Source organism: Fragaria vesca, linkage group LG4 (genome assembly GCF_000184155.1).
Source record: "Fragaria vesca subsp. vesca linkage group LG4, FraVesHawaii_1.0, whole genome shotgun sequence".
Taxonomy (NCBI): Eukaryota; Viridiplantae; Streptophyta; class Magnoliopsida; order Rosales; family Rosaceae; genus Fragaria; species Fragaria vesca.
Genome location: NC_020494.1, coordinates 19851899 through 19866804, shown reverse-complemented (window position 1 = coordinate 19866804; position 14906 = coordinate 19851899). Strand labels below are relative to the sequence as shown.

At 37.2% G+C, this 14906-nt stretch overlaps 2 protein-coding genes across 2 annotated transcripts; both read left to right on the top strand.

Annotated features, from left to right (window-relative positions):
• The first annotated feature begins 4763 nt into the window (after positions 1-4763).
• LOC101314744 lies at positions 4764-7932 on the top strand. Its single transcript, XM_004297454.1, has 14 exons — positions 4764-4850; positions 4915-4987; positions 5089-5199; positions 5295-5392; positions 5474-5557; positions 5821-5954; positions 6044-6116; positions 6199-6244; positions 6411-6520; positions 6602-6709; positions 6790-6849; positions 6979-7040; positions 7210-7522; positions 7643-7932. Exons 1-14 carry the CDS (start codon positions 4764-4766, stop codon positions 7829-7831), a joined length of 1548 nt encoding a protein of 515 aa, XP_004297502.1. The 3' UTR covers positions 7832-7932.
• Positions 7933-8355: 423 nt separating this feature from the next.
• On the top strand, positions 8356-14363 carry LOC101313698 (KRR1 small subunit processome component homolog). Its single transcript, XM_004298487.1, has 7 exons — positions 8356-8479; positions 8547-8623; positions 8710-8823; positions 13422-13514; positions 13873-13917; positions 14026-14064; positions 14193-14363. The coding sequence occupies exons 1-7, from the start codon at positions 8356-8358 to the stop codon at positions 14361-14363; spliced, it is 663 nt and encodes a 220-aa protein (XP_004298535.1).
• The last annotated feature ends 543 nt before the right edge of the window (positions 14364-14906 follow it).

Here is a 14906-nt window from a genome sequence, read left to right as displayed (position 1 = left end):
ATATGCATGCACCTCCTGTGCTGTGCGTGTTTCACAATGTTGCACCGTACCTGCAGCATGCTTCTATCGATCTCTGTCATTTTGCATCTTTTGATATTTTCTTGTATTCGTAAGTCCTCAATATTTTTGTTATCTTCAACAAAATAGATTGGTGTTTGAAGAAAATATATATACCTCAATCTACAACTTAGGAAACCTCTCCGGATCAAATATACGAATTGCATTCGTTCAGACATGAATGATCTATCCATATAGCTAGTCAAATATATACAGAACTTTTTTTGCTATTCATTAGCAATACTCTCGTGTTTTTGTTGAAAAAATAATGAGCTAGCTAGGTGATAAATAAAATGTGAAAAAGATTAGCTAGTCATGAGCAAAATTTGGGGGACCTGTGAGAAAAGTGAAAATTAATTAAGAATCTAAGACGTACAAGATATATGAGGAAAAATCGACATCAAGCCTGTTATGTATTATCATGAAAATCAAGCTTCACAGGTGTCCTTATTGGTGTTCATCAATCATCTTTCCGCCAAGGAGAAATATTTTGCACTGTGCTGGCCTTCATGCATGACATTATTTTTTGTCTCTCACTCTCACATCTATACGACTAACCAAACGAAAAGAATGGTTGCTTCTTATCAGATCTATTTGGAAATTTTTGTGCACGTACGCCTGGATTTGAAAATTGATTCCAGTACGTTAGTCATATCATGAGCAGATTAACCAGGGTCTAATCCTAATTATAAAAGCAATTGCTTCCTAATTCTGCGGCAGTTGATTGAATTAGATAATGGCCTGCTGGTAGGGAATGAGATATCTGATATGAAGTCACGCAATGACATGATCTTCTCTTCCAGTAGGTGAAATATGCTTTCATGAAAGGGAGGTTTGGTTCATACCTTCAAAACATGTAGTTAGACCTCCCTCAATTCTGCGGCAGTTGATTATGAATGTACCTATATGCTAATATGCACCACATCTCCCACTAATAATATATAGATTTTAGCCATTCCCTCCAATTTCAGTAAATAAATGTTAGACTATCACGTACTGTCTTTGATGTTCTTAATTATTCAGAGAAATACGTCTATTATGTTTGAAAAAATGCCTCCTAGCTAGAAGCATTTCATAAATACAGTATGATCAAATGCAAGGACAGAAGGACTACTCATTTCTCCACTAAATAGTATGATGAAAAACTTATATGCGATTCTACATAAACCAACGAACAATCACTAGTGACCACAGGAATAAATCGATCGACTAAAAATCATCACGAAATTAGTTTCTGTATCGATCCATTGCAACGTCTAGTCCGAACTAATTTCCATTCGGATAGTGCGATAGATCGACTTTATTACATAGGCAGTAGGTGGAACTTGCTTTCAAGTACGTAATATATCTATACAAGATCCAGGTACGTTGTAATGGGGTTTTTGGTGGTCAAATCACTTTCAGGCTGCAGTGAATGACCTCAGAATTAGCTTCAAATTGCATGCATGAGGACGATGATCAGGCTGCTGCTGCTACTGTTGGCTACGCGTAAACAGAGACTCGTCTGAGATTGTAGACAAGCATATATAAATCGTCGAAGCGATCGAAATCCAACAACTTAAAATCAAAGAGATCGACATGATCTGGATGACGATGGAATAGAACGATCGAGTATGTTGCAAATTGCATTGATAGCAATGGGGCTTTAGATATCATTCTCAGCCGTATATGGGTAAACCGGGCGATGTGATATGCAACATTGCAACGCCACACAGCTAAAACCAACTTTGCATGCCTAGCTTCATCTGTATAAGACTATAACATCATAATCGTCTGCCTCCACCCAATTAGGCTTTTCTTCTTTTTTTTGTTGGGTCCCCTGCCCCTGGTGTTTCTGTACTCGTTCTCTCTGACTAAAACGTAAGTGTTAGGAATAATTATCATCACAATTGATGAATTATTCTTCTTTTTGGTTAAAAATAAATAAATAAGGAATCATGGAAGCCTTCGACAATGAATCATTGATATCATGAAATGTACTTTGAAGGTCCAAAGGGGGTGAACAGGCCTTTATTACTTTTTCGTCTAATTCCGTTTATAAGGATAACAAACATTTAGCTATCCTGATAACAGGGAGACGTAGTAATAAATAAAAGAACAAGTACTGGAAAGTAAAAGAAATAACACCAGTACGTTTTTTATTCGCAGAAACCCTGCACCAGGGAGAAAAACTGCGTGCCCCTAACTCTTAAGGGACAAACCTTTCCACTATGTAAAACTCACTTCTTACAAGATTATAGTCTAGGGATACAACGACGATTTGCAATCCTGCCTAGTCTACTCACTAGTCTAGATCTATCTCTCATGTCTCTGAGTGACTCACCTCACTCCTCACAAGATTATAGTTCTAGGGATACAACAACGACTTGCTATCCTGCCTAGTCTACCTACTAGTCTAGACCTACCTCTCTTGTCTATCAAGTGTTTACATATGAATGTATAAGAAGAAGTTTCAACTCAGAACTCAGCTGACGCCTTTAACTGATTCTTCTTGAACACTTCTCAGAATACTCAACTCAGAACTCAGCTATCTTAATTAGAGGGATTCTTTAGACCTCAGCTAACACCTTTAACTGACTCTCTAGAACTCAGCTCTCCTCGATCAACTGATCCTTCTTGAGTACTTCTGGGGTTGCTGCACTACCATCACTCATGATATGTAGAATGCTAATGGGTTTATGAAAAGAGTTTTTGCTCTTGCTCTTGCTCTAAGATTTACAATGACCAAGGGAAGACTTAGAGGCAAATGAGCAATGCAAGGTAAAACCTATACCCAGCTAAAACTATGTAGAAAACTACATCTTGAACAACCAAGGAGCAAGAAGAGATTTGCTCCATATATATAGGCAAAGTGCAAGCTAAAGGAGAGCATGCACGTTTACCAAAATGGAAGGCAACTTTTGGACTTTAGTCCTTGTCCAAACTCATAAAGTGAGAGGGCCAAAGGACAAACAAAAGGCTCCAAGAGAGTAAAGACAAACACAACTCTCTTATATGATAATGATCCAATAAGAAAGAAACAAAAGGTTTTGTGAATGAAGGAGACACAACAAAACCTATTCCTATATGAGAACACATAGGTCAGCTGATAGCTTGGGCGGTGCATCACATGGCTCAGCAGCTGACTTGGTTTGTGTATCACAAAACCCAGCTAGACTGAAAAAGGAGCTGCCTAAAAGTGCTTTAGTCATGTGCTCATGGGTTGGAAGAACAACACAACCCTATACTAACTTGGAGCTCAAGCACGATGAAAAATGTTTTGTTAAAAGAGATTTGAAATTCAAATACTTGAAAAACTGAAGCAAAACCATTTAAATCTGCACGAAGTCAGACTCAGAGATTAGGATAGATACAACAGGGGTATCCACCAAATCTGGATAGCAAGCAGAGCTGCCATCCTGAATGAATGTGATGCACATGCATGAACTACTTGATGTACATGAGATAAAAACAAAGAGCCAGCTAATATATTAGTTTGCGTATCACAAACCTAGCTGGAGCCTCTAAGCTCTAGTCATGTGGTCACGGGTTGGAAACACTACACAACCTTAGACTGACTTGAAGCACCAAGGCAACGACAAATGTTTTGCTAAAGGGGATTTAAATTCAAACAGGGGAATTCAAACTAATGATACACAAATAACAAAAGCATTTAGACATGCATACATATAGACCCAATAGATTAGGACAGATATACCAAGAGGTATCATCCGATCTAGGATGACAAGCAAAGCTGCCATTCTCAGTGAAAAACATGAGATGCATATGCATGAACTACCTGATGAACATGAGATCTTGGTAGGTCTTCATTCTTCACTTGTGATATCCTTACCATCAAGATATGTAGAATTCTCAATGAAAAGCATCAGATGCATATGCACCAGTTACCTAGGCACATGTGATCTTGTCAAGTCTTCATTTTTCACTTGTGATATCCACCATCAGGATATATAAAATAGCTTGTGTCTTGTGTTTTATGTTTTGATCATAAAAGGGATAGCCAATAATCCTTATACCAACATACTTCATTTATCTTGCTAGAGAGTAGTCATTATATGGTGTTTTTATGTTAGAATCTATATACCTTGTACCAGAGGAATCTCTTATCATTTCGTCCCACCACCCCAATTCTTCTCTTTCAAGAAAAGTTATTCAGTAGTTCCGATTAACTGCGTGTATATAACTTTTTACATTTTAATGGATCCATATAGCCCTATCTTAATGTTGTCTCGTTTTCCTTATTTTGTCCCTTAAAATGGCGGCATTCTACTTACTGGAACTACAAATACATAGTAGTCCCGGCCCAAACCACACAATAATTACTCCTAAAACCCGAGGATGGTTGAAGTTCAGAAACTTGGCCTTGAAAAAAAAAAAATGGCATCCATGTATCAATTGTGTACATGTATATGTCCTGCCGGTTCTTAATTTTCATTTTCATGAATTAGGTTATTATTGATGTTTTTCGCTCATTGTATAGAAGAAAAAAAAAAAAAAAAAACTTAGTCATAGGGGAACTGGCCCAAAACTGCTGGACTGAGCCCAATGAGTACTGGTCCATTAAGCCCAGCTCATCCAAACTTGATCTTCTTGCGTCTCGAAACACTTCCAGTGACCGAAGCTCAGACAGTTGTTTGTGTCCCTATATTTCCTAAAACCCTAAACCCAGGGTTTAAGCTTAAGCTCTGCATCTAAAACCCTCACCAATGGCGATTTCAAGCTTAAGCTTCGCTTGCCGACCCAGTTTCAGCCTCCGCACTCCCACGTTTCAATGCGTTGGCAAGGTAAATTCTGCATTTGGGCAATGAATTCCTGTACTGGGTCTCATATGATATCTTCTGGGTCGATTCAATTCAGGTACAATTGAATTTGGTTTCGGCGATGGAGGCGATTGATGAGCAAGAGGGTTGTTCTAAGGACAACAATTCAAGCAAGTTTTCGAAGCTCGTTGTTTCTGATTTGGGTATTGTTATTTGGAAGTTTTAGATGGGGTTGTGAATCTTAACGTTTAGTTTTGTGAAAATGAAGGAGGAGATGGCAAGGCACTGCAGTGGAAGAAGCTGAATTCGAAAGAGCTTGGGATTAGTAGTTCTATGATTGACAAGCCTATCCGAAAGGTTTTAAATGGGCTGAAGCGAAAGGGTGAGCATTGTCATTGTGTTTAAATGGTGTTGTGATGTTTGGGATTGTATTGGCACGAGTTTTTGATGTTGTCAGTTTTGTGTTTTCTGTTGCAGGGTATGAGGTGTACCTTGTAGGAGGTTGCGTAAGGGATCTTATCTTGAAGCGCACGCCGAAGGACTTTGATATTTTGACTTCAGCTGAATTGAGAGAGGTAATGCTGTGAAACGTTATTTGGAAGTGGGTTTTGATGTCATATGTTCTAGCTTGTAGTATCTGCAAATGATGTTTTCAGGTGACAAGAACGTTTTCTTGGTGTGAAGTAGTTGGAAGGCGGTTTCCTATATGTCATGTGCATGTTGGCGATACGGTAGTGGAGGTGGGTTATTTTGTTGTAAATGTTCAAATCGCAGTTGTGTATATGCATTAATAGAAATTTTACTTATATATAGGGTAAGGTCAGGGTAAATAACTACAAGGTAACCCGGTCTTTGTCTCCTGAACCATCAAACTCAAATAAAATCATTCACAATTTCAAGTGTTATAAACTTGATTGCATGGACTTGTACAAACATGCACAGACACACACACACACACACACACAGAGTTCTAATCTAATGTTAATGCTTGTGTTCAAATTAGGTGTCCAGTTTTAGCATCAGCGCACGAAGTCATGGTAGGAACTCAAGTAGTGATATTAAAAAGCCCGTACACTGTGATGACAAGGATTTTATGCGTTGGAGCAATTGTTTGAAGCGTGACTTTACAATTAACGGGTTGTTTATCAAACCATTTTCACTTGGAAGATGCAGTTTCACTCCTCCTTTCTTTTCTTATCTCTTATAGTCTTCTTCATCTATTGCAGATTGATGTTTGATCCTTATGAAAGGATAGTGTATGACTACTTGGGAGGAATAGAAGATCTTAAAAATGCTAAGGTGTGCTTGTATTCTTAGAAGTTTAGGTTTCTAATACTAGCTGAAAAATCTATTGTCCTCATATCATCTTCTGTTGGCCTAGGTCCAAACTGTTATACCAGCAAATACTTCATTTCGAGAGGATTGTGGTGAGCTAATGTTTGCAGTTTTATATGTTTCTATGCATTGATATCTCTAAGCTCTGTTTATTTTTTCCCAGGATTCACCCCTCATGTGCACATGCTGGACACTTTTCTGTCTTTTTTTTTCTTTTTCTTTATGAGACACTAATATCAGATTCCAATTACTGTACAGCTCGCATTCTTCGTGCCATAAGAATTGCTGCTCGTTTGGGGTTCCGTATTTCGAAGGAAACAGCTGATTCAATTAAAAATTTATCCTACTCAATTGTTAGGCTTGATAAGGTAGTTCAGGAGCACTTTGACCTTATCATTTCCCTGGCATTCAAGTTGAATTACTCATTCAGTACTTCCTTCGTGCTTCAGGGAAGGATCCTCATGGAAATGAATTACATGATGGCATATGGTTCTGCTGAGGCTTCTCTCCGATTATTATGGAAATTTGGACTTCTGGAACTACTTCTACCCATCCAGGTGTGGGTTATTTAAATTCAAAATAAGGCTCTTACTTGTCAACACAGTATTACAGGTTTCAATACATTTTCATATTGCAGGCAGCATATTTTGTTCGCCATGGTTTTCGAAGACGTGACAAAAGGTCTAATATGCTTTTGGTAATTGTCATTTTGTCATCATTCATTTATTTGTTGCACTGTTAATCTGTTATAAAAGAGCTGATTATATTTGAAATTTTGTTGGCGTACAAAGGTGTGACTTATTTGTTTTCTGGTTTTCACTTGCAGTCCCTTTTTTCTAACTTAGATAAACTTCTTGCACCTGACAAGCCGTGCCACAGTAGCTTATGGTAAGATGTTAGGGTAAATAGAATGCTTAATAAAACAAGTTTGATCTGACAGTGATGCAAGAAGATTGAATTGCATGTTTCTCGTGTACATGTGAGAATTTAAAATACTTGCAAGATCATTGCAACTTTGACCTAGGGAACGAGACTCATCACAAGTTTATAATTTCAGGATTGCAATCTTAGCATTCCACACAGCACTCTCTGAACAACCTCGAGATGCGTTGGTGGTTGCTGCATTTACCCTTGCTGTTCACAATGGTGGAGATATGTTGGAAGCAGTGGAGATAGCCAGGACTATCACTAAACCCCATGAAGTTAGCTTTCATGAACTATTAGAACCTCAGAGATTGGACTCTGGAGCATATACTAAAGAGATTAGGGATCTTGAGGCATCTTTTAGGCGGGCAATCGATCACATGACTGATGCGCAAATTGTCTCAGAGGCCATGGCAGCGTACCCACAAGCACCGTTTTCTGATCTGGTCAGTGTGACTTTTTCCCCCTCCTGATTGTCTATATATCATCGTCTTTGCATTTAACCTCAGTTCAAGGAGAAACCGTAAAGCCCAAGCTTTATTTTATTCAATCTCAATTTTCTGCAGGTATTTATACCATGGGGATTATCTTTGAGGGTCTCTCGGATTTTCAACTGTGTAAAGGTGGGTGGGGAGTTGGGGTCTGTGGCAAAGCAAAGCAGCAAGATTGACTACGAGTCATTAGCTCAGGGGAGCCTGCCAGAGATTCGGCATATGTTTGCAAGGGTCGTGTTTGATACCATATATCCTCTTTAGCCTAGACCCTGATCATTCTCATAGCTTGATTGTGACAAAATTTTGTAACATGTTATCATAATGAAAGTAATGGAAATCATTTTTTTGCATAGTTATTAAAGAAAAGATGAATTCTAGCTACTAGGGCAATTACAATGCTGCTGATTGAGTCACAATATTTGTACTCATTGATGTAGTCAAACTTCAATTTTTAGCCACAGCATGAACATCCTTACTACATGCAACGCCTGTGTCTGCATCTAATTATTAGAGTACTACTATTCTAGTCTGATACCATCATACAATCCATTGCATCACAACAATTCAAATGTGCAAAGCTTCAAGCTTCCTCTCCATTCTCACCTCTGAATTCTTCTGCTCTAACGCCTTGACCAATAAAATCATCGAGGGACTTTTTTCCTGGTGTGCTTAGGAAATCTTCAAAACAAACTGTTTGTTTTTAAAGAAATTGCGAGCACAAGGCCCAATCCATAAGCTACAATTTACCTCCTCATCAAACCTTAGAAAGCAAACGGCAAGTGAAGATGGAGATCAGCGCCGGTCACAAATCGGAGGAGCTGTGTCCTAACTCCGACCACATGGAGTTGGAAAAGTCTGGCGACACAATCGAAGTCACCTCCTTCACTGAGTCATTCTCCCGATTCCACAGTAAGTCATTTCTTTAAATAAAACTCTGCTCTCCACATATCTGACTAGTGTATATTGTTTTGTGCAGTACCGAAGTTGACGAATGCTTGGCCGGAGGTGGAAGCGGCTTTACAAGAGCATGGAATTTCTTACAAACTCAATCTGGTATATATATGCTAAGACCCTTGTTAATTCTGATGCCACTTATTGTAAGATTCTCTGGTGGTAACCCTAAAAAAAATTATGATCAGGCTGAGCTTTACATGACTGTCTCAACCACTCCAATAACCAAAGATCCAGGTATCATTCACAGGGCTCGCGAGGTTATTGTGCTGCTCTCCAAAACTACTGTTCCCACATATGTGGTATGCCTTTTCTTTTTCTTTTCGTTTTCGTTACTGTAATTCTCTGGAAGAAATAGCCTGTAAATAATGTCTAAACGTTTCTTTTTTCTGTTCTAGTATGCCTTTTCTTTTCTTTTTGTTTCTTTCACTCTAATTCTCTCTGGATGAAATAGCCTGTAAAATAATTTTTATATGTACTAGTATTCCAGATTGGATTCACAATGCTAAAGTTTACACGGCCACCTTTACTCTCACTTGAACAATTTTTGACCCATTGCTAGTATGCTCTCCCCAAACCTACGGATATTTACATTAGGTGTTTGTTATCCGCCATTGACTGCAATCTGTAATCTAAGAGGGCAAACGTCATGTAAACAGAATTTTAGGGGAGAATAGTAATCAAACGTCTTTGTTTTCGGTTGATTCAACATTTTAATGCAAGCTTTTGACATATGAAATTAGATTTATGTTGCTATTTTGTTTAGCAAACTGCATACTTTTTCTTCTTAAGTGCAAGCTTTGTTTTAGAAAACTGCTATTTTGTTTTCGGTTAATTATTATCTTGCTTCTTAAATTTTTCTATGCTACGGGAGGACCACGCCAGCATGTCTAGTGGTCCTTCCTGACCAATACAAAGCCGCCACGTGCTATTTTTTTAACACGTCATAACAAAGTATAAAATTTACCGCATTTAACTAAAATAAAACCAAACAATGTCGACAAAGGTAAAAATAATAATAATTCAGATTCCCGTTGGCTTCGTTGAATTGGGAATGGAGGTCGAAGAGAGTATGTTATTGGTATCAAATCTCCCTTGGTATCGGACTCATTTTGAGTGGTGAAAGTCCATATGCAAGTCTCTGGTCTGTACTATTGTTTCTGAGGATAATGTGGAAGACTCTCAAAGTCTGGTGGTTGTTCAAAACTCTGACCAAATTGAGCAGAAAGAGTCAAGGGTTAAATGAATGGAGCAGGGATCGTCCACCATCTTCTTCTATATCTCCAAAATCGTTGTCTTCAAAGATGCTGATCTTATAATGCGTCTCTGTAGCATAGCATTGGTATCAGATCTCCCTTGCTACATTCAAATTCTTCACCATTTGTATCGCATATGTTGTGTTATTATCCGATAGTTTATTTTCCAGATCTTGTCTTGAAATCGAGTTTGCTAAATAATCATTCAAACATCCCAAATATATTGATGAACTTGATGATTTGAGTAAAAATTTACATGCCAATGAAGAAACCTACATATATCAGAAGGTTTTTAAAGCAATTTCTTTCTATTGGAGTGTCAATTGGTCTCTAAAGGGGGTGTATTGTATTTGGATTCATACAGACTTATTTTCATCAACTAACTTTTTGAAAAGTCTATAGACTCTTTGAAAAGTTCATAGACTTTCACTGATTTCTTAAAACCATCGATTTTTAATCACAGACTTTCACTGATTTCTGAAATCTACAGATTTCATATGAATGACTTCTGTAGATTTCTCAATACTTACAGAATTACAGGAAAGAAAAATAAATAAATAAAGATGTAATGACAAACACATAATAACACCGATTATAAGTTTAGTGCTCATCTATCTAATTTCGATGCATACAGTTGTTATATTAACTTAACAACACACATACTTGTACCAAAGACACATGTTCTAAAGTGGGACATTAGCTGTTCACAAGTTTAATTCATGTACGCAAATATAATAATATATGATCATGTAGATAATATTTAGGTTATCGAGGGTTCCAAGCATTACAATTGAAAGACAACAAAATGTTAACATTCAAAAAACATTGAAAATAATAGGTAGAATAGATCGTTGATAGCACAAAATATTATAAAAAAGAAGAAAAAAAAGATGATGTATCGTAGGATCAACTTATTCACATATAAAGAGAAAATCTATCGTAGACAGTGGTGGAAGCATTCTTGTGGCTATCAGGGCTATAGCCATACCCAAAATTAGCTGCATCAACAGCTGATGCATATATATTTGCCTATAGGAGTATTAGCCATACCCAGAATTAGCCCATTAAAAACAAATAGCCCACAGGCTAGGCCACAGCCCAAATTAACCCACTAAATTTCAAATAGCCCATAACCCAAATTAACCCATTTCTCAATCCCTCAAACAAAACCGCAGTCTTATCATTCATAATCACTCTCTGTCGCTCTCCTCCTCCTGCTTTCTCTCCTTCTCCTCCTCTCCTCCGTCGTCGCCTCCAGCCCTCCACCGTAACCGACGCCGGCGATGCGGTGACCAGACAAGTCGTATCAGGCACCGCCGAGGAGGACGAGCTCCTCCACACGAACTCGCGGAGCGTCACTTGACTCACTTCTCGAACTTCAAAGCGACGTTCTCCGATCTCAGTCCTAAGGAGTTTCGCCGGAATTTCCTCGGGCTTAAGAAGAAGGGTCGTCTGCGTCGACTTCGGCTACCGGCTGCCGCTAACAAGGCTCCGATCCTTCTGACGAATGATCTTCCCACCGAGTTTGACTGGCGCGAGAAATCTGCAGGTATGATCTCTTAAGGATTGGTCGATTAGGATTAGTTTGTTGATTGAACTTTGTGGAGGATTGGGAATTTGGGATTATTTTGTTAAGGGTTTGTTGACTCTTGCCGTACTTTATAGTGTAGAATGCACTCGGGTTTGTTCCACGGCTACGCAGTAGTGCAGTACTCTACGTAGAGGATAATCTGGCTTTCTGGCGAAGAGCCGAAGATTGAAGTGATTTGGTAAGTGCTTTGTTTGTTTCAGCTTCGTTAAAATTAGCACTCTATTCTATATGTTAGATTGTGTTAGATACTTAGATTGTGTTAGATACAAACCTCAAACAAAATTTTTTTTGTCCATACAAAATTAGCCATACCCATTGTGCAATCCTGGTTCCGCCACTGATCGTAGATTTTTCCAAATCTTTGCTCTAATGGATGGAAAAATATTGGAGTTTGGTGTGTGTAATTTACACTACAAAGTCCACAATTATCTATGAGTTATTAATTTCATAAGTATGAATGATATTTTGAATACATCTGAACTTCTATTCATTTTAAAAAGTCTTAATTGAATACCCCTAAACTTTGGTGGAATTCATAATGATTTTTTAAAATCTAGTTGAATACACCCAGATTCTGATTGATTTTTAAAAGTCTGTATTAAATACACCTAGACTTTCAAATTCCATAGACTTCTTTAAAACTTCCACTAATTCCATATACAATACACCCCCTAAGAATGAGCCTGATACCAAGAGAGATCCGATACCAGTACTCATTTCGACCTAGCTCCATTCCCAATTCAACTAAATAGCCAACGGGGATCTGAATTATTATTTTTTTTACCCTTGTCGATATTGTTTGGTTTTACTTTAGTTGAATGTGGTAAATTTTATACTTTGTTATGACGTGTTAAAAATAACACGTGGCAGCTTTGTATTGGTCAAGGAGGACCACGTACTAGACATGCTGACGTGGTCCTCCCGTAGCATAGAAAAATTTCTCCTTAAGTGCGGCTATTAGGACCTCCAAATTTGCTCACTTGACCTCCCTTTGTTATGAGTTATTGAATGACAATTATCTCCTCTTACGTAATGACTATTAAAGACAATTTTTATACAAAAATAAGTATATTTATTCTCTCTAGACTTTCCAATTTGATAATTACTTGATTGTATTCTTTATTATTTTCTTATATATTTTTAATTTCTAATTTACAATTTTCTAAATTTTACTACATATATATATATATATATTTAATTAAAGCTAAAACTATGATCAATATCGACCGTGTGACATAAAATTTTCTACTATCATACATGTTGAAAGCATATATATACAAGGTGAAAGAATATATATGCAAAAACAAATCGATAATGAAAAATTAAATAACTATTGAAATAATTTCATGATATACATAAAATAGAGGGAAAAAAAAAGAACATACATAGTATACAATTGTTATCCTTGATCGTTGTTTAGCACAAGTAAAATAGAAAAAGAAAAGCTATTTATGTTAGAATATTTTCTTGTTGGTAAATATAAGTTTTTTTTTCTCAGATAAACAACTAATATGCTATAACGAGTCTACTGTGAGTCGAACTCACGACCTCTCACTTATAAAGAGAGACGGTACTTGGCTGGTAAATATAAGTTTTTGAAACCAATACTTTGTGTTATTTGATTTTTAAGAGAAAAATTGACGTCATTGAAAAAAAATTCTTACAAATTGATCAACTAATGGAGGTTTGGTGACATTCTATGGGAAATAAAATATCAAGGAATTGAGGTCGTGAAAGAGGTTTGAATGAAAAAAAATAAAAAATCAAAGAATAGAGGTCTCAATGATAGCATGCAAAAAGAAAAAAAATTATAAGAATGAGAGGTATAGAGAATAAATAAGAGGTATAATGAGTAAATTATTAAGATATATGTGAATAACATACCTAAGGTTATTTTAGGAATTTGAAAGGAGGTATAGTGAGCAAATGCTTGTAGTTAAAATTAAAAAGAAGGTGTAAATAACATGAGAGGTATACTGAGAATAACGTTTGGAGGTCTCAATAACCGCACTCTTTCTTTTTCCGATACAAGTGCATAACGTTTTGATTTCAGGTAATTGACATACTGAATGGCGATATGGTTCATGACCACATCAAAACTGGGTATCAAGAAGATGGGCTTGCTGCAATACATGGGATCAAGAGGGTGAGTAATTTCATTTTTCTTAATTAGCTGCTGTCTTTCAAATCTTTTGCTCAACTTACTAAAAACATAACATTTCAGCCTTTCCTTTAGTCGTGCATTCATGGATGCGTTTTGATTAGATCATTGTATTTAGTTTGGTGATTAGAAAGTTTTGGACTTGAGAATTATGTTTTAGCCAAACATGTTAGTATGGGAATATTATGAGCCTTCACGACGTAAGTGCTCTGCTGCATAGCAACTCCATGATGGTTCAGTGCCATGCTGCATATATAACACCCTTCTTCTCTTTGTAATAGAAGCTGCAGTTTAAAGAAAAGCTCCGTTCTCATCTTGTCTAATCTCTCTTTTTTCCTTTCAGGAGCGATTTGTTAAACGGCAGACCAGATTCCTGGAATGCTTAAAGGTAGTAAAGATAAGAATCCTAAAGATAAATAGCATATCCTTATCTTCACATTCTATTAGGTACTTACCATGGTTAATTGTCTCTGCTAACTACATAATCTGGATGCAGGACTTTTCACGCCTGCTGAATGTTGGTCTGTATGTTAATGTAAGGGTCAAAGTTCATGTCTACTTATGATCTTCATTATGCACTCATTTTTCTTGTCTTCGCACCTCACACCTATATACTAAGAATTCAGTTTTTTATTTTTTTGACATTTGCGTGTGAATGAACAGGGAAACACTGTGACTGCTGCAGGAACTTCACTTGAGCAAGTAAAGGTGATTAGAAGGATTGTCGAAAGGTGTTATGTTGAAAATGTGAGTCCTGCAGCTATTGTCAGCCGCTTAAACATGAGGTTAGATATCAATAATGCGGAGCGACAGCTTCGAGCTCTGTTGATGTGAACTAGCTACTTCCGGGATTGTTGTAAACATTATTAGCCTAATTAGCCAGAGTTAGTTTAAACTAACAATAAGGCCGAACATATAACTATTAGAAGCAGACATGTTGCTGGATTGATTCATTTGATTGATCGACTGTGGTGCATGTATTGTGATTCAAAGACACAATTTAGTAATGAGTTGGGTGTTATAACTTCTATATGAAGGTTTTTATTTGACAATATGTTTTGTTGTGGTTGAGTAGCCGCCGGAACCCTATATGTGTTCCACTCGAACTCCTCACAGAAACATAATGGGAAATTGCAATCAAGGAACTGAACATATTGTTCTGGCTCCTCCCTATGGCAGAACAGAACAGAAGAGAGCCTAAAGCATTGATGCTAATGGAGGGAGCCAAAGCTCCCCAAACCTCACATAATCCATAATTCATGGTCTTCTCTGTTAGTGATCAATTGAGATGTAAATTTTGCAAAAATAAGTAACAACTAAAACTGAGTACAATGCTGCTCATTGAGTCACAATATTTGTACTCAGTGATATATTAAT

Bases quoted from the DNA above. Each gene is read 5' to 3' on its own strand.
- LOC101313698 (XM_004298487.1), top strand. From the start codon at position 8,356: ATGGAGATCAGCGCCGGTCACAAATCGGAGGAGCTGTGTCCTAACTCC. The intron at 8,624-8,709 runs GTATATATATGC...AATTATGATCAG, and splicing joins TTTCTTACAAACTCAATCTG to GCTGAGCTTTACATGACTGT. The intron at 13,515-13,872 runs GTGAGTAATTTC...TTTTCCTTTCAG, and splicing joins CAATACATGGGATCAAGAGG to GAGCGATTTGTTAAACGGCA.
- LOC101314744 (XM_004297454.1), top strand. From the start codon at position 4,764: ATGGCGATTTCAAGCTTAAGCTTCGCTTGCCGACCCAGTTTCAGCCTC. The intron at 6,117-6,198 runs GTGTGCTTGTAT...CTGTTGGCCTAG, and splicing joins AAGATCTTAAAAATGCTAAG to GTCCAAACTGTTATACCAGC. The intron at 6,521-6,601 runs GTAGTTCAGGAG...TTCGTGCTTCAG, and splicing joins CAATTGTTAGGCTTGATAAG to GGAAGGATCCTCATGGAAAT.